Genomic DNA, 24844 nt, shown 5'->3' with positions numbered 1-24844 from the left:
TTTTTTTATAATTTATTTTATTTTGCAAAATACATATTTTTAAATAATAAACTATTGTACATTCTCTTGTGTGTAATCTTCTGAAGCAGCTGCCATCAAAACCTAATTCCGAAATACAGCACCTTCCTCTCGATTCTGATTGAATGTTGTGTGTCGTTGGTCAGGCTGAGGCGGGTGTGTCCAAGCTGGAGTCTTTGTGCGTCTCTCTGTGTCTCTCTGGCCTCTGCTCTTGCGTCCTGGTCTTGTCACATAGTTCAGAAGGTGCACGATGGCTGCTGGAGTGATGCCTTGCAGCCGCGTAGCTGCTCCCAGCTGCAGAACAGAGAGCTGTTACAAGCGTGCCACTTCAAACCTGAGCCATTTCGGAAAAGGCACTGCAACACTACCCTGGAGCAGGTTTCAACGTGATCCTCGTACCGATGGCCACTACTTCGTCTTGCAAATGCTGAGTTGTCTATTCTTATTTTGTTATATTTTTGTAAAACAACACAGTTCACAAAGGTAAATAGGAGCAATATGGCCTTAGATCACAGTAAAGAACACCTTAATGTGTTTTAAAGCTTACTCACCGTGCTTGGTCGCGCTTTGTCCAGTATCTCTCTGACCTCATCAGAGAGGGACACAGGAAGAGAGAGGTAGTCGAGATCAGGAGGCAAGGACAGACTCTCCTCTTCTTTCATCCTCTCTATCTCCTTCTGTTGTTTCTCACAGTGAGGTCGGTACACGGCTACAGGAAAACAACACAAATGGTTGCAATAACAAACCAACTAAAGGCATTTCATATTAGAGCTGGGTATGTGACGTGAAATACATACAACATGCTTTTCTAATTATGTTACACAGAATGGGAGAGATGACATTTTGCAGACATCTACATTACAGCGGTGATTATGAATTCTAGCCCAATCTGCACTAGTTCCACTTATTCCAGGTGTGCTAATAAGGCATATTATTTACCTTCAATTTTTATCCTGTCAGAAAATTCCAGATATGGTGAAAGGATCTCTGGGAAGGCAGAGGCCACCATTTTGAAGGAGACATCTTTATACTGCAACATTTCTTCTCCACTATGAAAAAAAAAACGACAACATTGGGTGGTGTGTGATGGCTATCAAAATGACAATGCACCTTAATACACTTATTGAAGGCATTAAATCTGTGTGGGAAAGGGAATCTTTGAATGGATTATGACTGGGTAGTTCATTCATTCATAGTGGCCCAATAATGATACTGTACACCATAAAATCTCAGAGTCATTGTATGCAAATATCCCAAATGGATTCTGCTTTGTGGTAATAGAGTGCTTGGGTCTCCTTACTGACCTGATAAGAGTGCTCTTGGCCTCACTGATGCAGATATCTGTCAGTTTCTCTCTCCAGCGAGAGGGTGACAGAGTAATGGACTTGAGAGCAGAGACAGCCTCACTCAGGCCCTGCCTCACTCTAACAGACTCCTGGTAACGAAGTGAGGACACACAGCCAATCTCCTCAAAACCTAACAGAAACCAAAGTAAACAGTGGTGTGATTTAGAGGGAGGTAGGGTGCTGAAGGGCGAAGCCATCCATCCACATTGATGTACAAATAAAAACAATGACAGAAAGAAAGGAAAAAAAAACATTTACTGGGATGTTGTGAAGGGTCTTATAAAAAAACAACAAAAGTGTGTGGTTACACATTTAGAGGGCAGCGCTGAGTAATGTTTGTTTACTTGAGCTAAAGCTATTTCTGCCTTCAGTTGGACAGTCTTCTTCTCAAAGAGTTGAAGCTAACGTTATAAGGTCCAGCTAATGTAAAAGTAATATAAAGCTATTTCCAAAGATAATTATATAATTTTAGCATTATAACAGCTTTGCTAGGGAGATTACATCAGGACCCACTTGTTGTCATACCTTTGGGTGTGAGCCGAAGGTCAGCGTTGTCCGGTCTGAGAGATGTTCTGAACTCTGCTCTGCTGGTGAACATGCGATACGGCTCGGTGACCCCGTGTCCCACCAGGTCATCAATCAGGACGCCGACATAGCTCTCCGTACGAGAGAGATATACAGGGGGCAGAGAGAGTGCTGTCCTACCAGCGTTTACACCTGCCCACAAGCCCTGAAATGAGACATGGGATAGGGTAGAAAGCCAAACCATGGGGCGCAAGGCAGGAACAGTTATTGGATGAATGCATGAAAATAACGTTTGTTGCACGGAGAGTACTTCAGACAATGGGAATACAGAGGTTAGCTAATTATGTTGTGTACCTGTGCTGCTGCCTCCTCGTAGCCTGTAGTACCGTTAATCTGACCAGCGAGGAACAGTCCCTGAACACTTTTCAGCTGCAGCCACAGGAAGAGCTGCGTGGGGCAGACGAAGTCATACTGCACTCCATAACCTGGAATAGTAAAAGAACAGGGGTAGGTGGTCTTGAATCTTCTTCCTCTGCTGGTAAATGTCTCCTTGAAATATATCACATACATTACAATGCTATAAAACATCTATCATAGTATTCTATATCGCTATTACCCACTATGATGATTAGAGTCTGACCACGGTAATCAGATTTGTCCTTTGGCATCTTACAATGTGGACATTTGATCTAGAATACAAATCCTTGACCCTGCATTACCTGGTGTGTGAATATCTGCCCGCTGAAGGCCAGGGATCTCTCGGATGAGCCGGAGCTGTAACTCTGGAGGCATAGTCATGGACAAACCCTGAGGGTACACGAGGTCAGAGGACAAACCCTCTGGCTCCAGCCACACCTGGTGCTGCCGGCCCGGAAAGCGCAGCACTCTAGACTCAATGGAAGGACAGTACCTGAACAGACAGAAAAATACATAGCCTTGCTGTGAAATAGAGGGTGGGGCCAAGGGTTTGGGGCTACCAAGGTGGGAGGCAGCCCAGCCCTTGCCTCTATTCAAAGCTCTGCTAATACTACGCCACTAGACAGCACAGCATACTTTCTTGTGTCTTGTATTTTACCAGCTAACAGAGTCGTTCAGGTCAGTATTTTTTCTAGGGGTGTTTCATGAGCGTGCTGAGAGTACCTGGGACCCTTGGTGTCCTGCTGTATGTGAGAGTTCAGATGCAGGCTTTCTCTGACCACCTTGTCGACCCCAGGTGTTGTGTAGGTCAGATGACAGGGGATTTGCTCCTCAGGCTATAAAAGGAAGACATCAGGTTCTAAAAAGCACTAAAAATAGATATTTCCTTAGGCACAGGCACAACAAAATAACTGAATCAAGTGGGAGAAAAGTTTCCTAATCTGGAGTTCAAGAAAGTATTAAAAAATATAGAGTAAATGGAACTTTTAACAACTGTAAACAGCCCTTAAAAGGGACATATTACACAGGTGAACACAGTTTTTGGGTTTTAAAAGTGTATTAAACAAGCTTTGATCAAAATGACACAAGGACCAAACACCACAGCAGTATTCTCCCCTGTCTAAACAGCACTGTTCAGAACAGCCGGTGTCAGCACCTGCCCTTTAAAGGGGAATTGACTTTAAATGACAACTTTTTAAATGAAAACTTTTTCTTCTCCGTTCTCATTTTTGTACATTTTTACTCAGTACTCTTATTCCTCCACATATGTTGTGTTTGTTTTAATTCCTCAACCTCGTCAAAAAGTGCAGGTCCAGCGCTTTGATTGCAAAGAGTGAGATAAAGTCTAAAAGTCCTAAAGTCTTTGAACTCTATGATAAAGCAGCATAAATCAGGAAACATTTATGCCATATTTTACAGATTAAAACAGTTGTTTTAATCACACAGTATATGTTGGTAGGAGCTCCAGATCTCCAAATGAATGCATTAACGAACTGAATAAGTGATTCTTTCATTTGTTCCTTTTAAATCTCTCATCTTTGAGACAGGAGAAAAGTCTACTCTCACTTCAGATCTGGACAAATCCACAAGTGTTTAATCTATGACCTGCACTGGACACTATTCAAAATCGCCTTGTCGACAAATGACATTTTAAAGCCTAATCTGCCTCTTGACTATCGCAACAAAGACTGTAGCTTTTAAGATTACCTTACAGTGTGTTTGTGTGTTGATGAAGCTGAACGGAACTGGCCAGGAGTCTGGCAGATGCAGCTGCGTGAGGGAGAATTCAACTGTGTCTTTGACAATCCGAGGGGGCGTCCCGGTCCTCAGACGTCCAAGCTTTAACCCGAGGTCCTCTCTCAGACTGTGGGTCAGACCAGCAGAAGAGGGTGGCTCACCCATCCTTCCCCCTGGAGAGGTGGTCTCACCCATGAAGAGAGAGCCAGAGAGGAATGTTCCAGTTGTGAGGACAACAGAACGAGACAGAATTCGGTTGCCTCCATCTGCTGTGAGATAAACCAAAGGAAGGGGGTGTAAGTGGCTTTTTGCGTTTGAAGAATATGTATCATGTCCTGAGAGACTGTTACTCACCCAAACAAACTCCAATCACTTTGTGTTTTCCTGGCTTTTCTGGATCAGCCGTGGACAGCACCAGACCCTCCACAGACCCTTCAATAACCGTCAGCCTCGGCATGTTCAACAACTCTGACTAAGAGGGAAGAACAGGAAAAAAAAACAAACATGAAACAGGACCTAGTATAGAGCCCTGAGGTACACAATAATGTATGGTTCAGTAATTGCAGCAGGAAGGCAGCTAACCTTGCTGTTTGGAAAGCCTGACCAATCTTCTAATCTTTCTTTTTTAACAACAGAGAAAATGGATTACTTGAGCAACAGGGTTCGTTATGTTTATATGAGGAGCCCAAAATCTAAAGCTAAAATTCTCACAGTAGCTATTTATTTATTCTAAACAGCTTTAGTTTGGCTCCGTTCTCTGGCTGAAAAGGTAAAAAAAAACCTTTAAATGTTTTCCTTTCAATTTTGTACAACGACCCAATTTAAAATGATGCTAATGCTAGCTTTGTTATATTTATAAGCTTACAAAACAGAAAGAGAACTGTGATCTGATACCTGAGGAATCCCTGCAGTCTTCTCTGGTAATAATTTTGTACTAACATTAATATTGAACTAAATATAATGGTTAGTTACCTGTATATATTTTTTGTAGCGTTCACGGTCAAGCTGGGCCCTAGGGCCCCACACTGCAGGCCCCTTTCTTCGGTTGAGGATGGAGAAATGAACCCCAGCATAGTCTCCAGCTCTTCCCATGAGACCATCTAGAGCATCTACCTCCTTGACAAGCTGACCTTTTCCAACACCCCCTAGGGATGGGTTGCATGACAGAGCCCCTGTAAGAAATAAAAAGAATAAAGAATACAAGTTGGATGGAAGCGAATCGGATTTTCTTGTTGATTTAATGGTCTCCTGAGATCTCAACTCAAGTTCAATATATCTAAGCCTCAGGAAACTTCAACAACTTCTCCTGTCACTTAAAAACTCCTTACCGATGGTGTGTATTTTCTGAGTAATGAGCAGAGTTTCAGCTCCAGTCCTGGTGGCTGCAGCAGCTGCCTCTGTTCCAGCGTGTCCACCTCCAACCACAATAACGTCATATTGTTGTTCAGTAACATTACTAGCAGCTCGAATGGAGTGAGTGGACAGGAAAGGATGCTGAATGCACAGTCTCCGTAGCAGCAACATAGGAAGATGCTGCTATTCAAGAGTCATAACACAAAAAATAGAAGACCTGGAGAATGAGAGAGAGAAATAAATAAAGAATTTATGTGAAAATGATACTTGCAATATTTAGTAATACTGTTCAAATTTACTAATGAGCAATATGTTATTTATTTATATGGCATCATACACAGATGTAAGGACTTGAATGTTAACATTTGAAATTTAGTTCCACTGCTGTAGTGTAGTAGGAAACACCACACCACTGCCCTCTACATTTATTAATTCATACATTCATTTTGGAGATGTGTCCAGAGATGTGCCCACCTGTGGACAATATCACACACCTAATAACAGTCACTCACACACTCTACCAGTCACTCACACACTGACACCTGGGGATACTTTTACACACACCTGTGGACCCAAAGGAAAATCACATATATATATATATATATATATATATATATATATATGAGTACACACACTCCTTTCCGTACCATAAAAAATATCTTGGAATATGTACATTTTTTTTAATTAATAATAAATAGACATTCTCATAGCATTTCGCCCTATATCCCCTTACTGGACAAAAACAAGAGAATGTAGAGATCCTATTATAGACACATTACGCAGTCACGCAGTTCCAGAGACCTGGAGGTTGTGGGTTCGATTCCCGCTCTGGGTGACTGTCCGTGAGGAGGAGTGTGGTGTGTTCTCCCCGTGTCCGTGTGGGTTTCCTCCGGGTGACTCTGTGAGGAGTGTGGTGTGTTCTCCCCGTGTCCGTGTGGGTTTCCTCCAGGTGACTTTCTGTGAGGAGTGTGGTGTGTTCTCCCCGTATCCATGTGCGTTTCCTCCGGGTGACTCTGTGAGGAGTGTGGTGTGTTCTCCCTGTGTCCGCGTGGGTTTCCTCCGGGTGACTGTCTGTGAGGAGTGTGGTGTGTTCTCCCTGTGTCTGCATGGGTTTCCTCTGGGTGACTGTCTGTGAGGAGGAGTGTGGTGTGTTCTCCCTGTGTCTGTGTGGGATTCCTCCGGGTGACTCTCTGTGAGAAGTGTGGTGTGTTCTCCCTGTGTCTGCGTGGGTTTCCTCCGGGTGACTGACTGTGAGGAGTGTGGTGTGTTCTCCCCGTGTCTGCATGGGTTTCCTCCCACGGTCCAAAAACACACGTTGGATTGGCGACTCAAAAGTGTCCATAGGTGTGGGTGTGTGAGTGAATGTGTGAGTGTGTGTGTTGCCCTGTGAAGGACTGGCGCCCCCTCCAGGGTGTATTCCCGCCTTGCGCCCAATGATTCCAGGTAGACACTGGACCCATCGAGACCCTGAACTGGATAAAGGTTACAGATAATGATTGAATGAAACTACATTTACATCTTGTAAGCACTAATATATCGTTATTACATTGCTATTAAACGTTGTGCAGGGTCCCACATGGATCAGTCGCATCTGAGTAAGCAATTCTGATCTGGAATCAGCAACAGCCTTCCCCGCGGTGCTACACAGAACAGTGTGACCTAAAGAGAGCTGATCAGTTCACATCCACACTCTAACTGCACTTTTCGGCACAGAAAACGAGTGAAGATTATCATTTACCAGCAAAACGTAGGTGTGTTCTCGCTGTCCACCCGCCTGTCAGTGCTGCTTATATTAACTTTAGTACACCACAGTTATAAGGAGTCTTCCAGGGATTATTTTCTTCTCACTTCTCTTTCCAATGCAAGTAAGAGGCCGCCATTTCTAAACACCACTAACCGTAATAACAGCTCTATGCGTGCATGCAGAAACGTCACATATGACAAGACTTCTACTTCAAAAATCTATTGCACTTATCATAGATAACATAAACCTAGTGTCTGCAACTAATCTTAGTTTCTTGCCAATAATAAACATATAAAAAATAAACGTTTAAAAAAATCCCTATTGTGGGAAACTAGATTCAGTTGAACGAACCGATACTTTTATTTCAATGAATCGGTTTGTTGAATCAATTTTTACAAAGGCTCTTGTCGTTTTATTATTTACTCGTTCCAGTGATGGTTACCACACAAACCCGCTGGTGACATGCCTTCAAAATAAAAGAAGGCGTGAGAACGATTTAATAATGTTTTATTTTGTAAGGCGTGGGAACGATATAAAGTGAATGACTTATTTATGTATTGAAAAAGGCATCAAAACGACATAGTAAAGCATGAAATTTTCCCACGCCTTATGAGGTTCAGTCAATGAATCACTAAATTCCCCTGCTTCATAAATTCATTCCCGTGCATTAAATATTTTTTTCTTTTAAGTTGTTCCCAAAGTTTAAATAAATTATTCCTTCCCACAGAATATAAAATCGATTCATTGCCTTTTTAAAATCTTTCCCATGCATCATGTACCTCCTTATTATTTATATCCTTCCCATGCCTAAATAAACAATTCTGAGGTTTTATTTAAACAGACCCATATGAATTTGTAACCAGTTCCAATGACTTTATTTATTCCGAAGGGATGTCACCAGGAGGCCTCTGTAAATTACAACATATAAAAAAATGTATAGACTACAAATAACACTGACATTTAAAAGGTACATTTAAATATTTAAAGCAAACGTTTATATATAAAATGTGACCACGTGTTTGTTGTAGTTCTCATAGAAAAAAGTGTGAGTTTAAAACTATAACAATTTATGACTACACTACGAGTACGTACGGTTCTATCAATGATAGAAAATAATAAAACATCACTCAGTAATATTTACAGTGCAGAGAGATACATAGGTACATTTTTGCAAGATTTAAGACAAATTCTCACTTCTGAGTTGATGTTTTGTTTCTTTTTTATTTAGAATATGGCTAAATATGTCTTAAGTATTTGTGAATAGTATCACATGCATGACTGGCTCATTGATTGCAATGTGTGTCCTTTAGGTCTAAACCCTAAATCATTGGGCACAAGACAGGAACAAACCATGGACAAGATTCCTGTCCGTCACACTGATGGACAATTTCACACAGGCAGCCTGACTACAAACATGTGATTCTGGAGGGATGGAAGAGTTTATTCATTTTTTTAAAGAAGTGACATTGTCAGTCAATATCACACTATCATTGCAAACAAAAAGATTGAGAAATTTTGAATATGTGACTTGATGTATATTTCAATGAGGTAAATATGCTCATGTAACAGGGTTGAGTAAATGTTGACTAAACATTAAAATGTATTTTATTACCTGTAATATATTGCTACTTCAGATTTACAATATTAACATTGTAAAATTGTGCTCTATTTGTTTTATTAAAAACATTATTAATATATTTTATGGAGGTTTGTTGTTATAGTGTGATGGGATTGCAAAAATTGTTTCGCATTGTATTATTTCCAAGTACTGAAGATTTTTTGTTAGAATATTTTTTTAAAGTAATTTCTCTTGTTAAATACTTTTAGCTCTGCAATTATTTTCTTTATTTTTCACATACATTCGTAAATAAATTACATTTACGTAACAAAATTACGTTTACCAATAAAGCCAATATCGTGAAATCGCCCACACATACGTCATGATTACGTAGATGCCACGATGACGATATTGTGCTATTTTGTTCAGTGAATCGATTCAATGATTCACTATGCTTTAGTTAAACAGGATAACTGATTCACATGAACTGATTCAAAGAGCCGATTCGTTCACAAGTCGGGCATCCCAGGTCCCGAATAGTAACGTTACCGGTGTAACGGCGGGCTCAGTTTTTTCTAGTTTCTATCGATTTCTTTCGTCCTAAAAGCTGCAGGAGAAAGGCGCCGAAGTCGGAAACGACGTGGTAAGGCTGTTATAAAGGAGGACGGGGTTAGGAAGTGATTAGAGTGGGGAATTAAAGCGGTAAAAATCTCCTGTGGTTCACAGCGTGTTCAGCCTCTGTGGAGGAGTGGGTTAGCGGGGAAAGGGGCTAACGAGGCGGGAACCGAGTCGAGAAACCGCCTCTTTAGCGCGATTCATCTTTATTTTATATATATATTTAAATGAAAAACTAAGAAAATACAGGGATAAAATGTATTTCTGACAGAAAATAGGAACCTGGCGGAAAAGAGCCGGCGCTTTAATCAAGGTTTAAATCGTTGTGAGGTTTAAAGTTACACCAGCTTCTTGTTGGAATCTTCCGTTCCACCTTAAATGGTGCAGCAGCTCCATTCTGGCGCCTTTGCGGCCCATTTTAAACTGGAATTCGATTTCCAAGGCATTTCAATCCTCCCGGTGATTTGAGTAAACCCCAGATGATTTCCACGGTTTAGATTTATTACAACATTGAAATGCCCCTGTGGTATTTTTGCAGTGAACGCTAGTTTTAAATTACCTTCGTGGCGCCAGAATCGAGGCACTGCACCATTTAAGGTGGAACGGAAAATTAAAATAAGGAGGTTGAGGAGGAAGAAGGGGCGTCTCTGTAGACATGTGGAGGGAAAATTAAGCATCATAATACAACAACAGTGCTGTTTATGAATAAAATGCAAAGTGAAGTATACTGAAATTTAGTGTATCGTTTGTTTGTTTTTATATATCATTCATGATAACATTGGGAGTGTATCGTGAGTTTTCCTTTAGCCAAGTAACATATAAATAATCCCTAATCCGCAGCTTTGAGACATGTTCATTATTATATGGCTGGTGATGAAGTTGTTTGTTTCCTCTTTCGCAGTTGTGATTTGGTTTCTGTGGTTCTATCCTCTCCGGCTCCATGCTGAAGGCGCAGAGCGGCCCCGGCGGCCGGAGACCCGCTAATGGCGCTCCCGGCGCCTCCGCCAGGCCACCCGCCGGCAGGTGAGTAGGGAAGGACGGCAGTGCTATCAAGAAAGATCGCGGATTTACCCGTGTCGCAGAGGCCTACCGGTGCGTCGCGGAATGGGCAGGGCTGCTGGAGCCTGCCCGAATAACCAATAGGAGGCCTCTGCGATTGATTGATTGATGGAGTGGTCAACCAATCAGTATTTGCGGCTACAATAGGCGCAGCCAATCAGCTTTTGAATTTGTGCCTATCGTAAACATCTTCGCGTTTTGTGGACGATGTTATTTTTGTTTTTAAGTTACAAAAGTAAATCAAGATTAAATTTAAAGCTATTAAAGAGACCGTCCAAAAAATTCGAGTTTTTAAATGTCCACACCGACATGTTTAAAAGAAATCACCGCCATGGCTGAGCACTTTTGTTGTGAAGCTGCAGCCTTTCACACAGTCGGGGTTTCTGCTGTTGTAATCCTAAGGACCCCATCAACTTACAGGGTTTACATATTCATAGATCTGCATGAAGAGACAGTGTAGGTGTATATCGAGGGCATTTTAAGTACTTTACTCCCTCTCTCCCTCTCTCCCTCTCTCTCTCTCTCTCTCTCTCTATATATATATATATATATATATAATTTTTTTTTTTTTTTTGTGAAAAACTTCTAAATCTGTAATTCTGATGAACAGAGATGAGTTTTAAAGTGGCTAACCAATGACTGGAGAGGGATTTCAAGATGTCTTAATTACTTAATGTTATTCAGGTAAAGAGCCTGAGCCTGTCCTTGAGTTGAGGGACAGAAAAAAAACAGTAAAAATAGAAAACTTGTTTGTCTGCTTCCCATAAGAGTAAACAAAATTATAATAAACAGTTAAATTGCTTCTGAATTAAATGCTGTTTATATTCAGTTATTACATTTCTGTTAGAATTCAGACTCGAAGCATGATGTTAGTATTTGATGTTAGGATATGATCATATCCTAATATTCATAAAAGCACTAGGTAAAATGTGATCATCACAGTTCTTAACAACTTCAACTGTTAGCTCAGTTTTATGTATTAAATTACACTGAAGTGAGTTTTTGACAGAAATGTCTGCTTCCCTTGCAGGAATCGCTCTGTGAAACCACCTCTCCACACTTCTCCAGTAAGTCCATGACTTTTCCTATTAAACGTTGACTGTACATGTACAGAGACTGCCCTTTTATTTAGTTTCCAGCTAAAACAACTCCTAAGATGATTAGTAAATATGATATTTCATGAGATGAGTTTAGAAGCAATAATTTAAACAATAATTTTTAAAAAGCACATTATTTGTATTCCCTTATGACTAATGTTTTTACTGTCATCTTTCCAGCAGGCGTTTGAGGGGATCTACAACAATGCTCGCATGACCCACTTCCTTACAGCCGTTGTGGTGAGTTAGTGTGAATGAGGGAGGATTTTTAACACTTGTGGGCATTCATTTTGTATAAAAAAAAACACAGGTTCCAATAAACACATCCCTCATGTTTTTTGTATCTACCTGCAGGGCTCCACGTGTGACGTCAGAGTAAAGAATGGTAGTGTGTATGAGGGCATCTTTAAGACTCTCAGCTCAAGGGTCAGTACTGATGTTACCAAGAATGAATGACAACACAAGTGTTTTTAGCTAACCTTGATAATTGTGATCTCTGTTTCTCATGTTCTCTCATTTAAAATATATGTTTATTCCAAACACTTAGTATTTTTTAACAAGCATTCAAAAACTAGCACTGCTCATACAGCACATGTCTAAAAGTATTTTCAGTTGAACTGTAAGGAGCTTTAACTAATTTGGTAACGTATCTCTTGCAGTGTGAACTGGCGGTGGATGCGGTTCATAAGCATTGTGATGAGGATGGTTCTCTTCCGAGGAGAGAGGAAATAACTGACACCATGATCTTCAGCCCTGCTGACGTTGTTACAATGACCTGTCGGGATGTGGATCTCAACTATGCTACCAGAGGTGAGTGAAGCATATAGATATCTTTCAAGTAAAGGCAGACCTTTCAAAGCAACTTTCAAACCCTATCACTATCACAGCCTTTGACTTGTCTTAAGGCTGTTTCCGTTATCATGCCGGCTGCAAGTTGGACGGGACTGTGCAGACATCCAAACCATAGTTTAATGGAGCTGAATCCAATGTAAACCAATGCTTGGCCATCGTCAGATTAATTATTCACTGACATAGTAGACAAATAGGTTTCACTCACTTGCACAGAATGAAGACAGCCAATATTTTTCTGCAAAATACACACTATTTAGTTTGAGTCTAAGGGGATAAACATGGCAGGGCCAAGTTCAGTGTAAGGTGTTTGTGTTAGTTACTAAACTTTTAACCTTGTCTGACAGACACATTCACTGACAATGCTATCAGCTCCAGCCGAGTAAATGGAGAACACAAAGAGAAAGTACTGCAAAGATGGGATGGAGGAGACAGCAATGGAGAAAACTTTGACCTTGAGGGTGATACTGTGAGTAGTGCTTTTGTTTATATATATACACACACTATTCACTGATGCACATGAATGAATTAAATTGATAAAATTGCCTTGCAGTCCAATGGCTGGGACGCTAATGAGATGTTCCGCTTTAATGAAGAAACTTATGGCGTAAAGTCCACCTATGACTCCAGCCTCTCCATGTACACGTAAGTACAAAATGTTCTGTCAGTCAGGCAGGTCCAGAGAGTAATATCTGGTTTCTGACAGTGACTGCTTACATAAGCACCAGCCAGTTATCTTTTGTGTTATCTTATTGTCTGTCCTCTGAAGTCTGAGCCCCCCCCCCCACCCCCCCCCACCCACACGTTCAAGTCTATCTCACTTTGTAACTCAGTTCCAAAGGGCCAAGATAACACTCAAAAACAAGGGGTAGGGGTAAAATTAAGAAAAGGGATTCACTTCATTTTACACATAATGATTGAGATGAGAGTGGGAGCACTTCAACTCCTAACAAGACTCACGTGATTTTGTCCTGACTTTGTAAACATGTCTGCAACAGTGAAATCTCTAAAAGTCATTTGGTGTAGAGCCAGAAAAAGATGTTAGTTTGAATATTACTTTTCTTCTTCTGTTCTACCTTTCGGTGATAATTTGCATTTCCTTATCATAGCATAAATGTGAATTATTTTAATATCAGAAGTCAGACTGTTTGTGTAGTCTATATGCTGCAGACAAATGATAGTACAGGTCATGTATGTGTTTTAATGAAACAAGCACAAGGCAAATATCAGTGATCCTCTAAATTCCTGTAAAACCGGAACTGTAAATACGTGTCCTGTGTTAGAATACAAATTAGAATTCCAGTGCTATTGAAGTGAATATTTAATAATATATTTTCTATTATGAATCCATTCATAAATGAAAAATGGTTGAGCATTCCACAGTTATTACATACCTATATAATGTGCCTTATTTTGTATATATTATAACACAGGACTCCTCTGGAGCGGAGCGGCACAGAAGGTTTCAAACAGCGAGAGGCACGGGCAGCGCGGCTGGCCAACGAGATTGAGGCCAGTGTTCAATATCGCCACCGAGTGGCGCTGGAAAATGATGATGGGAGGAGCGAGGAGGACAAGTACAGTGCTGTGCTGAGGGACGGAGGGGGGAGAGAAAGCCCCAGGGAGAAGGAGAGGGGGAGGGACAGCCCTAGCAACGTTAGCAGGTAAACAGGAAACCAGAATAAATTCAGGGGCAAGATAAATGTTCAGCTGAAAACTGAAAAGCCTGGTGTTGGTAGTTAACTGTTGGTATTAAAAGGCAAAATATGATATTTGTGTACACATTTCCTTAATAATGTTTTAATTATAAGCCTATTAATATTGTGTAGATTATTAGGAAATATTATATTTATGAACTTATGATTTAGCTTGGAAAAATCAGTAAGAACACATTGCAAAATTCTGCTGTATGAATCCATGAAGGAGTTGTTATCGACAGATCATTTGAGTGGGCCTGGTATACCTTATTGTGCTGTGTGCTGGTGTCATGTTTTAATTCACTCTTCTCCATCCAGGGAGGCGAAGTATATCCCTCTGCCCCAGAGAGTAAGGGATATGGGTGGTCCAGGAGGTGGTGGTAGGGAACGTGGCAGTCGTGTCAGTGGAGGCTTTACTCCTAGCCGTCCTGCACCCTCTGGCTCCTCCTCTCGACCCCCTGCATCTTCACCAGGACCGCAGTCCTCCCCCTCGGAGCGCAGCAGCCCCATGACCAACAGAGCGACATTCTCCCCAAACACACCCTCCCCACGACCAAGTGAAGCCTCTACTTATGGCTCTCCCAGCAGTCCAACAACACCCACCACACACACACACCCGCACCCTACAGTGCCGCACTCGCACTCCCTGCCCCACTCCCTTTCAGATGCAGCCAGACCAGTCAATGGGGGTAAGTGTACTGTGCTGTGTGTTTGTGTCCCTTTACAAATCTCATTTTGATTTACAGGCCAGTGATTTTGAAATACTGGTTCCCATGACCTTCAGTGCAAAACGTTCTACAACACTTTCCCCCTCTATTTTCAGTATCCTCTAGAACATCTCCCAAGGCCCAGCGCCCCTTACAGACCAACAGGGCATCTCGGACATCCACCACTCACCCCAGCACAACAGGTACCACTATTTAAAAAGTAAATTAAGGTTTATTTCTCTATTGTTTACCTTCACTCACATGATCTTATTGTCTTTGCAGCCTCTCGCTCCCCCAAGCTGGATGGCCCTTCACAAGATTCCTCCAGTCCCAGCGCCCCCTACATCGACGCCATGGCGAAGCAGAAAGCTTTGGGCCCTGCCCCTCTCTTCCCTGTAGATGGTTAGTGTGAGCTGCTTTGGGCTAAAATGGCCAGAAAAATATTTGCAACTTCCATCCTGACAGGCATCGACTCTGACCTTGTTCTTTTATTTTCACTCTCCCATTTATTTTCTGCCTTTTGCGCTCTCATCTCTCCCACAGTGAACGAGATCCTGAACTCGGCTGCAAAAGACAAACCCATGGAAAGCCCATCCAGCACAGATGAGACAAAGATTAAAGGTTTGTGTGGTGTTATTGATTTTATTTATTCATTTATTTTAAAACTAAAACATTCCTGTTTCCTTTTGCCTAACTGCTTTGTAGTTAAGTAGCATTGTTCAGTTTCTATATTTTATTTTTGGTTTTGCAGTCCCCTCTGCACAGCAGCGGTCACAGTTGGAGGAGCTGCGAAAATTTGGCAAGGAGTTCCGGGTAAAACCTTTCCCTAACTGTTAAATACCTTCTGTTTACCGCCGCAGACCTACTTTGAAAACCACTGAAACCAAGTAGTGTACACAAGATGCTGTATTTGACACAGCAGATTAACCCATGTATCTAGTAAAGGGTGAAGCAGCCTATGGAAGCAAATCTGTGTCTTCAGATTTTGAAATATTACCACCTTTGAATTTGTAACACTGAATATTTTTTGCATTGAAATTATGCATCTGAATAGAACACGTTTTCACTGTTATTATTCAAGGTTAATAAATTCATATAAAAAAATACGAGTTACAAAAAATTCAGATACACATCCGGGACACCAAGGATGAGCAATCATTTGGATTTTCTCTTTCACCTTAAATGGTGCAGTAGTTGCATTCTGTATACGAACACAACTTCCATACCGTGGAAAAACTACACGTTTAGCTTCCTTCTGCGGATATTATCTCTTTATTTTCAAAGTGTCTCATAACTCTGAAAGTCTCACTAAAGACACAATATAACAAACTATTGATATCCTGAATATGAAGAAATTTTGCTGTGGAAATTTTTTGTAATGGCCCTGTGAACAGAGCATGTGATATGACAGAATGTGTTGCAAAATATTGATTATCGCAGAATAGCAGTATCTCAATATCATCATCGTGGCATTATCGTGATATATTGTGAGGTGCCCTGAGATTTCCACCCCTGAATGTCAGCAAAATTTAGACACCCAAAGTGCCCATCTGATGGACCTCATATGTCTAAGAGGAAGCACATATTTGTATTCAGATTTCTAGGTTGTCTGGTGTTTGTGCAGTACAGTGGAAAACATTTCATGCAGCTGGTAGCAGTCATTTACTGTGAAGATAAGAGTGAAATTCAGCAACAGCTACAAAAAAAGAAATGCCCTTGAGTGGACAAAAATAACATGGCAAATAATGGAACCACTATAAAACTTCCCTTCTTTTTCTCACTCTCTCCAGCTGCAGCCAAGTCCCAGTTCCCCCAGTTCTGCCTCTGGTCCAGAACCTCCAGGTGCTGTCCAGCCTGGATCCACCAAATCTACTCCAGAGCCACCAAGCCCTGTCACTGAACCCAAGCCCAGTCTATCCCCAAACCTCCCCCAAAACCTGACCCCCAGCCCTCAGCCACAGCACCCTGCTTCTGCATCTCCAGCAGAAGACCCCTCCAAAGAGAAGGAATCACCTCCTACTGGCAGCCTCTCTCATTCAGACAGGCAAACTGTGGCGACGCCTCAGCCAGCCAGGACCCCCGGTGCAGAGGAGGCTAGAACAGAAGCAACAGTGGAGGGAGTGACTGAGTGAGTGCTGAGCTGATGTTACATTTAAAATAAAATAAAAATTAGAAACCTTGAGTTTCTGAGAACTTTTAATATCTAATGAAGCTGAGTAACCATTTAAAGGAACATTAGGTGGTACTTTACCCACCTCACCCCCGTTTGATTTCAGGGGAGTGCTGTAAAAACGAATTCAACTCTGCAACTGTAGTAGGAACAAAAATACTAAATCTTACCTTAGGTTCCATTAATGCATTAATTTTAAACATTTTATAAAGCTTTCCTGTTGTAAAGTAGTGTTACAAATAGTCTTGCTGCGAAAGTGATGTGGCCTTCTGTGAATCTGCTTTTAAAGCAGGAGAAGAGTCCTGAAAATGCAAAGACATAATGTCCTATGGAAAAAGCGCAAAGCTCTTTTAATTAATTAATTATTTTGTTTACCCTTTTCAAGTCAAGTGAAGAAATCCACGTTGAACCCTAATGCGAAGGAGTTCAACCCCAACAAACCACCCTTGACTCTGGTAAGCAGGACACGAGTTAAAATGTCAGAAAAAATAAGATTGTGTAAGTGTGCAAACACATCTCTTGGGTATCTTAAATTTTTTTTTCTGTCACTTTGTTCTCAGTCTAAACCCTCCACTGCCCCCACTCCACCTCGTCCGACTCCTCCGAGCCCATCTGTGGTTCTGCAACATCCACCAGGACAAAACGCTATATATAACCCACCCTACCTGAGCTACGTCTCTCAGTTACACTCAGTGCAGGTGGGCCACATGTTCCAAAAAGAGTTGTGAGCTGCCAGTGTTCTGTATAGTTTGTTGTTTTCTTTGCTCAAGGGCTGAGAAACGCTATTCTAACGTTTTTCCTTGTACTGTATCTGCCCCAGGCCCCTCCATTGTATCAGTACACTATGTCTACAGTCAACCAAGGCAAATTCCCTAGACCGCCAAAAGGTATGCATCTTTTTTTTATATATAAAATTAGTAATTGAGGGTTTTAAAAAAAAAAAAAAGAGGCCTATTAATAGCCATTACAAAATCTGATCTGGTGTCAAATAAACGTGATAAACATGCTTTTATAGTTATTGTACATGTACAGCGTTTTTCCTCAATGTTTAAAATATCTGTAGCACTAAACACACACCCAAATACATAAAATAGTGTTCTAGTGGCAGCGAGGGCACACGTGTAGTGGCACACAGTCATCCCTAACGCCCAGCATGGGGTTAGATGCCTTGCTCAAGGGCACTTCAGCGTTGGTTGTTTTGGAAGGAGACAGAGCTGTTCCTTCACCCCACTGTTCCCAGTTCCTGCCAGTTGTTGGGGTCGAACTGGTGACCGTAGAGTCCCTATCCCGCTTCTCTAACCATTAGGCCATGGGGGCTATATATACATGCTTAGAAAACCAGAACTAAAATTTAGTACCTGGTCATACGAGAGTAAAGATACAATAAATCATACAACCTAACGGTTCAGCGGCGATATCTAGGTGGTCAATTATAGAATTGTTAGTTGTAGCCTTAAGTAAGTATAAATATTATTGCTTTTGGATTCTTATGTAAGGATAGGGATTCTTTCGTGTGTTTGATATGTCAACATTACACACTCCGGTTGAGGGACTGCTTTCTCTGTGTTTGGTCAGGTCCTGTGCTTCCTCGTTCCGATCATGGCTCCTCGGCTCCTACCATGCTTCAGGCAGCTGCGTCTGGAGCTTCGCTGGTGGCTTCTCCGTATCCACAGTCGTACCTGCAGTACAACCCTCAGCAGTACAGCCAGCAGCAGGTCATACAGACAATGACTCCATACGGACAGGTAACGCATCAAACACATCGTACAGTACGCAGAATTCATACACGGCATACATACAAACCCCCAGCTGCTGATCAAAATGTAAAGTAAATGGAACCAAATTATGTGCAGAGCTTGTACTGATTGCGAAGTAAACACCTCTAATGTGTATATATACAAAAAAAACCATGAGAAACATTTGATACTGACATTATATGGTACTGTTTGTGTATGTCTTTTTGTTTCTTTAACATTTATATTTTGTCCATCTGTCTAGCCTATGTACTCAGTGCTGCAGAGTGGTGCTCGTATGTTGGGGCAGAGTGGGTGTCACCCTCAAACTCTCGGACCTCCCACAGGCCCTCAGTTCCCTGGACAGGCTGAAGGACCACAAGGACCACAGCAGGGCTTGTATGGTGAGATATGCACACGCACACACACACAGCACACACAGCACACATACAAGAGTTTAGAAACATTTAAATACAGTCTCTTGCAATCACCAGTCTATGTGGCGTAAAGGTGCTCCTACAACTCTGGCTGTAAAGAGGGTGTAAAGATGTAGTGCATGGCGACTAGATTGTGACATCCTTTTTTTTTCTTCATAGAAGTTGCACTTCACCAGATTAGTGCCAGAGGACATTAACAGATTTGGGAATTGCTATTGGATCATAAATGTTATAAATTCTGTGTTTTGACTGAAAAGGCATTTTCCAGTGCTTTGGAAAGTGTGTGTATGCATGTGTCCACAGAAACGTGTCAGTAGTGGCTTGCAGCTTCCTCATTTTAATGAGTTGTGTTCCAGTACAGAAAAGTGTAATAAACCTGCAAAGCTGGCCATGTGTTGTTTTCTGGTCATTAACATATTTAAGCATTCTGCGTCACAACGGTGCTACAGGCGAATCTCATTAACCGAAACAACTAAGACTCGCACATGATGCATAATTGAGTAATTAAAAGTAGCACTTAAACACCGTAATGTGAAATTGAATTTCCTTTCACAGTCCTCATTCTTGCCAATTGTTTTTGTTTGTGCTCCCTCTTTGTCATATGAGAGAATTGTGTGCGTTTGATTTTCAGCTGTGGGCGAGTGGAGAATTATTGTTCCTGAGTACAGAGGCTTTTACAGAGAATTTGCAGTTTTATTGTAGCCTAGGGGTCCTCATTCCACAACATGATTAGAGTTGACTTTGGCATCTTGTTTTGTGACAGCAGCACACAAAGCAGGCCTCTGTTTTTGTATTGATTTTCAGCTTTACACATTTGAGTTTTTGTCTACATTTTAGCATAACAGTATAAAGCTTTGACATAACACATGAGGACTATTATACCTGCCCCACCAACTACGCACCTAATGGCATATTCACTCATTCATTATCTGTAACCGCTTGTCCAGTTCAGGGTCACGGTGGGTCCAGAGCCTACCTGAAATCATTGGACACAAGGCAGGAATACACTCTGGCGCCAGTCCTTCACAGGGCAACACACACACACACACACACACATTCCCTAATGGTATAGGTTAATATAATTAATTAATATGCTTAACATGACACTTTTCTTAGAAGCAAAATTTAAAGGTGATATATCCAAGGTCCTGCCATTAAATATTACACAAGCACCTGCATCTCAGACAAAAACAAATGCTTTGTATTAAAACAAACCATGGGGGGACCAACGTTTCCACAGGTGGGACTAACATGCACATGTTGCCAGCCATGGGAGGAAAAAACTGAGAACACACAGAAGGTGTAAATTGATTCACCTTTAATCCACTTACATAGGATTTAGTTGTTTGCTGCTTTATTCATTTTCCAGATCTTGGATGTATCACCATTAAGCATGTAACGATAATCCTGTCTATCAAAATAATCTTAAATATCAAAGTCATACCTTTGGTCTGATTGGGTGCGGCTGTGTGTGATTGCTGTTAGATGCAGTTTTTCTCAAGGGCCTGAAAAATCACCTTACTGACAAATTCACCTACATTGTGGGAAATGGTGGAGACTAAACCCACGCACATGCACGAGTTCTGGTCAAATTTAAGATCACTGGTTGGATATTTATGGCACTCTCTCTTACTTAGCTCCTCAGACTTTCCCTCATCACTCAGGACCTGTTCATCCTCCTCAGCCCTCGAGCACACCTACTGGCAACCAACCTCCACCTCAACACACAACACCCAGTCCAGGACAGGTAAAACAAACACACACACACACATATATATTGAAAAACAACTTCTAATTCTACCTTTTGCCTGCATACAAAACAATTTAATACCTTATTAAATGTTTATAGTCTAGATTATTGTCTCAATCTCATGAATTTATTATGGGAAATATAGCTTTCTGCCCAAAGATTGAAATAATATTTTATTAAAACAAATAGTAGTGTAATATATATTTAATAAAATGTAGCCACCAAAGCATTTCCTAGGTTTCTAAACATTTATACAGTAATACCTTGACTTACGAGTTTAATTCGTTCTGTGATCGAGCTCATAACTCAATTTGCTCGTAACCCAAATTAAATTTCCCCATTAAAATGAATTGAAATGCTATTTCAAACCCCCCCCAAACACACACACACTAACCACACCAGTTTCTTTGTTACATGTTTTTAAATAAGAAAAATGTACTTTATAAATAACAATTAATGTATAAAAGAAAAATAATGCATAATAAAAGAGGATGTAAAGAAATCAACAGGTTCTATTAAGTGTATTTAACTTGAAAATCAGATGAAGACGCTGGAGGAGGAGGAGCATTCACTTAATGCTACAATGCTACAAAAAACAGTGATACGACAGGGATGTGTGCACAGCAAGATAACCAAGTGAACTGAACAGTCGCTGGGCCACCTAGTGGCGGGTGTCATAAGCTCAGATCTCGACTTGCATCTTAAAGCAAAAGATTGACAGAGCGACAGCTCATATCTCTGAAAATTCATAAGCTGATTCGCTCGTAAGTCAAGGTTTTACTGTTTTTCTGTTCATTAACTGCCAAAAAAAAGAATAGATGATATAGGTCTTCGTTTCGGTTTTAGACTTACTACAGGTTCAAATTACATGACAGTTTAGTATTTTCTGCTTGACAAGCAAAATGTATGAAGTCAGCACCATCTTTATTTATATTCAGCATGTCTCTTCTTCTTTTTGCTCTATCACTTAGACTCCTCAGTCTGGTCCTCAGTCTCTGTATCACTCTGGTCCACTCCCAGCCCCGACACCCCCTAACCTGCCCCCGGGTCACTCATCCCCTCAGGCATCTTATACCTTGCAGGGCTATGGTCTGCACGGTCATCCACCCATGACACACCCCTACACCTCGCTGGGGCAGCTAGCACAGGTACCTGTCTCTCTGCTTAAACTGGGTCTGCCAGAGGGTATGTGTTGTGGGCAGATGGGGTGGAAATGTGGTATATATTCATAGCAGTGTAAGCAAAGGCATTGTTATTTGAGCAGTGCTAATGAATAATAGTCAGGTTTTAACCTTTGTTCAGGTATCAGTGATGTTTGCAAGTGCAAAGGTGTAGTGTGAGAAAAGAATGGCCATTCTTCTTAAGTGGATTAGTGTCTGTTGTGTGATGGAGAATAACCTTGAGTTTCCAATGCCCTTAAGTCTCAATATTTATTTATTTTATTTTTTTTCAATCGAGGTATTCAAATATGTAACACCAAAGCATTTTCCATGTCTGGTGTGTGCATCTACTTAATAAAAGGTCCTGAGGCTTTATCATAATATAGAGGTGGTTGGTACAGGTTCAAAACAGTCACAAAAATTCTGTTGGTGTTCAGGCAATGTGCAGCAGAAGCATGTCTTCTCATTATGGTTAGATTTTTCTCCCCTCCTTTGCTTTGTTTTCTGAAGCATATTCTGTGCACATTTCACAGTAAGTGTGTGTGTGTGTGTGTGTGTCAGGCTCATCACTCGGGCAGTCACGGCCCTGTGGTCATGCTGCATGCTGCACCCCCTCAGGCTGGCCCTGGATCTGCTCCCCAGCACCCACAACACGGCCCCCAGCAAGGACCCCCTCAACACTTTCCTTTTTTAGGACCTTCTCCAGGTAGGATCCAAAAAGCAATGCCTATATACACCAACACCTGCATTAGACTCACTCTGTGGTAGGGTTGCAGTGGTAACCCGTTTCACGGTATTAAAAAGCACGGTTATGCTACTGTGCATCTGTATATTACCAGTATTAAAGGAAAACAGCAAGCCACCTGAGAATCTCACTCGCGCATGCGCAAGTCCTGGGCTGCCCCTCGGCTACTCAAGCACACAACGGTGACAGATTTAACCAGTCTCCATCTCCCTTTTAAAGAAAATAAATAAAGAGACTACTTTGGATACCCACAAAACGGACGTGAGGATAGGTGTCCCATTTGCAAGCAATTTGGACATAAAATGGCAGCTAAAGGAGGGAATACCTCAGTCTACGAGTTCACCACCCCTCTGTGCAGAAAAAAGTAGGTGGCTTGTTAATTACTGTCTCCCTAATAAAAATGCGCAAAAGTTCGACTATAAATGCCAAGACGCCATTAATTTACGTGCATTCATTTTCAAAAATTGACATGGCTATTTTTCATCCGTTAAAATCAGGCTCAGTGTAAATGCCTTAAAAGAAAAATCTGTTATGAGGATTGTGTCAGAAATAATCCCCTCTGTCTGCTGTATCTCCCAGTAACTTAGCAGTAAAATGAATGCTTACAACAGCAGATGATCAGACACTGACCCAGGCTCTGTTTCTCAGATATTTTATGGCTATATATATATATATATATAATGTGTGTATGTTTGTAATTTATTTTTTTTTTATTATTATTATCATGTTAATGCTTTAGGGCCAAGCTTGCTGTACAAAGACACCTTCTGATCAACCAACTGTCACACAGTCATTTGCCAAGGGAATCAAGTTAAACAATTGAAGCCAAACAGTTGAATCATGCTGTAGTGTATTTTATTAACAAGGACATGATGCAATTAAGAGCAGTGGGAAAAACTTGGAAATGTGAAATATCGTGATATTTTGTGAGATGGTTATCATACCGTTGCAGCCCTACTCTGTAGGGAACAAGCCTGGTTTCCAAAGCAGTAATATGTAATTCAGACTTGTGAGTGAGTTTTATGTAAAGCTCAGATGTTTGCACATTCACTGGTGTCTGTGGATAGTAAGTAAACTGCTTTATATGTGAAATAGAAATGGAAAAACCTTCTTCCTCTTCTTACCACTATAAAGAAAACCCTCTGAAATGTACTACAGTGTAAAAACACTGTGGAGAAGAATAACCAGAAATTGTGTATACACACACACACGTTTCATTTTCTCCGAGCAATTACCCTTGCTTTATTTCTTTCTTCAAGAGAGATTCTTCCTTTTCCTCATTCTCTTCATTAATCAACACCTGAAATTTTCTCTCTCTCTCTAGCTGTACAGGTGCAGTCTCATCCCACACAGCAGATTCCATTCCACCCTCCAGGAAACTGATTATTCTTTTATGAACTGAGACTAAAAATCTCAAACCCTGCACCCATTTCCTGGACGAGGAGACTTGGACATTGAGGGACGAGTGAAAGGAGAAAGGGTCAAATAAAAACTACTCCACCCTTTTCCTCATCACTCCCTTCTATTTTACAAAGGACTGCCCATTGTTGCAGAATAATCTGCCATCAGGATGTGGGGAATTAAGGGGCAAAGACAACCCCCAAACAGAAGTCCTCCTTTTTTTTTTTCCCTCCCCCTTCTCATTTTAATTGCACAGCCCCCTCCAGCATCATCTGATTTTATAAATGAATGCTTCGTCGTTTTAGATGAGAAGAACCTGAGAGTTATGAAGGCAACCAGAAAATGCTTTTATTTGTAGGAGGACAGGGTCGTGCAGAGACAGCATATTTTCGAGCGTACAAATACATACACCTTGTTTTTAAGCAAATTTGAGTGGTATTAAAAAAAATTAAACCTGGACTTCTGTGTGGACAAAAATGACGCTGTGTAACTGCCTGCCCTGTAACCACCCATATTCCCTTCAACTTCTGCAAGTCCTTTTTCAATTCATCCCTCCTCCTACCCCAGGGGAAACAAAAACACAAAACAAGAAGGAATAAAATAATAATAAAACTAACAGTGACCAAAAAATAAAGTTTTTAAAACTCTCTTTTTGGTATATTTGTATCAGTCATGAAACGGGTATATTAACATTCACCTAATGCATTTTGCCCTAAGTCACATCCA

At 41.1% G+C, this 24844-nt stretch overlaps 2 protein-coding genes across 4 annotated transcripts; one reads left to right on the top strand and one right to left on the bottom strand.

Annotated features, from left to right (window-relative positions):
• Positions 1-61: 61 nt before the first annotated feature.
• mto1 (mitochondrial tRNA translation optimization 1) lies at positions 62-7281 on the bottom strand. Of its 2 annotated transcripts, none has more exons than XM_066665352.1 (13): positions 7135-7281; positions 5372-5613; positions 5016-5215; positions 4398-4515; positions 4014-4312; positions 3030-3142; positions 2609-2799; positions 2244-2374; positions 1890-2094; positions 1323-1494; positions 958-1067; positions 570-727; positions 62-312 (listed from the first exon to the last, which is right to left on the bottom strand). In XM_066665352.1, the coding sequence occupies exons 2-13, from the start codon at positions 5565-5567 to the stop codon at positions 103-105; spliced, it is 2103 nt and encodes a 700-aa protein (XP_066521449.1). In that variant the 5' UTR covers positions 5568-5613; positions 7135-7281; the 3' UTR covers positions 62-102. The 2 variants fall into 2 exon arrangements, with proteins under 2 accessions (XP_066521449.1, XP_066521450.1); XM_066665353.1 differs by having other exon boundaries at positions 4014-4309.
• A 1923-nt stretch (positions 7282-9204) lies between these two features.
• Positions 9205-24751, top strand: LOC136691597 (ataxin-2-like protein). 2 transcript variants are annotated; one of them, XM_066664198.1, is made up of 24 exons: positions 9205-9341; positions 10215-10336; positions 11403-11439; positions 11653-11709; positions 11824-11895; positions 12129-12279; positions 12666-12787; positions 12872-12963; positions 13752-13982; positions 14334-14704; positions 14839-14925; positions 15005-15124; positions 15266-15343; positions 15474-15535; positions 16513-16850; positions 17278-17347; positions 17453-17590; positions 17713-17779; positions 18468-18637; positions 18891-19029; positions 20700-20809; positions 21784-21960; positions 22534-22678; positions 24042-24751. In XM_066664198.1, exons 2-24 carry the CDS (start codon positions 10254-10256, stop codon positions 24098-24100), a joined length of 2976 nt encoding a protein of 991 aa, XP_066520295.1. In that variant the 5' UTR covers positions 9205-9341; positions 10215-10253; the 3' UTR covers positions 24101-24751. The 2 variants fall into 2 exon arrangements, with proteins under 2 accessions (XP_066520295.1, XP_066520294.1); XM_066664197.1 differs by having other exon boundaries at positions 11650-11709; positions 24042-24750.
• The last annotated feature ends 93 nt before the right edge of the window (positions 24752-24844 follow it).

Source organism: Hoplias malabaricus, chromosome 3, assembly GCF_029633855.1.
Source record: "Hoplias malabaricus isolate fHopMal1 chromosome 3, fHopMal1.hap1, whole genome shotgun sequence".
Lineage (NCBI taxonomy): Eukaryota > Metazoa > Chordata > Actinopteri > Characiformes > Erythrinidae > Hoplias > Hoplias malabaricus.
Note: the sequence above shows the minus strand (reverse complement) of the source record. Positions and strands in the feature narration are given on the sequence as shown.

Coding starts and splice junctions, on each gene's coding strand:
- mto1 (XM_066665352.1), bottom strand. CDS start 5,567: ATGTTGCTGCTACGGAGACTGTGCATTCAGCATCCTTTCCTGTCCACT. Junction 2,095..2,243: donor ACGAGGAGGCAGCAGCACAG/GTACACAACATA, acceptor GTCTCATTTCAG/GGCTTGTGGGCAGGTGTAAA. Junction 1,495..1,889: donor CCTTCGGCTCACACCCAAAG/GTATGACAACAA, acceptor GGTTTCTGTTAG/GTTTTGAGGAGATTGGCTGT.
- LOC136691597 (XM_066664197.1), top strand. CDS start 10,254: ATGCTGAAGGCGCAGAGCGGCCCCGGCGGCCGGAGACCCGCTAATGGC. Junction 13,983..14,333: donor AGCCCTAGCAACGTTAGCAG/GTAAACAGGAAA, acceptor TTCTCCATCCAG/GGAGGCGAAGTATATCCCTC. Junction 17,780..18,467: donor ATTCCCTAGACCGCCAAAAG/GTATGCATCTTT, acceptor GTGTTTGGTCAG/GTCCTGTGCTTCCTCGTTCC.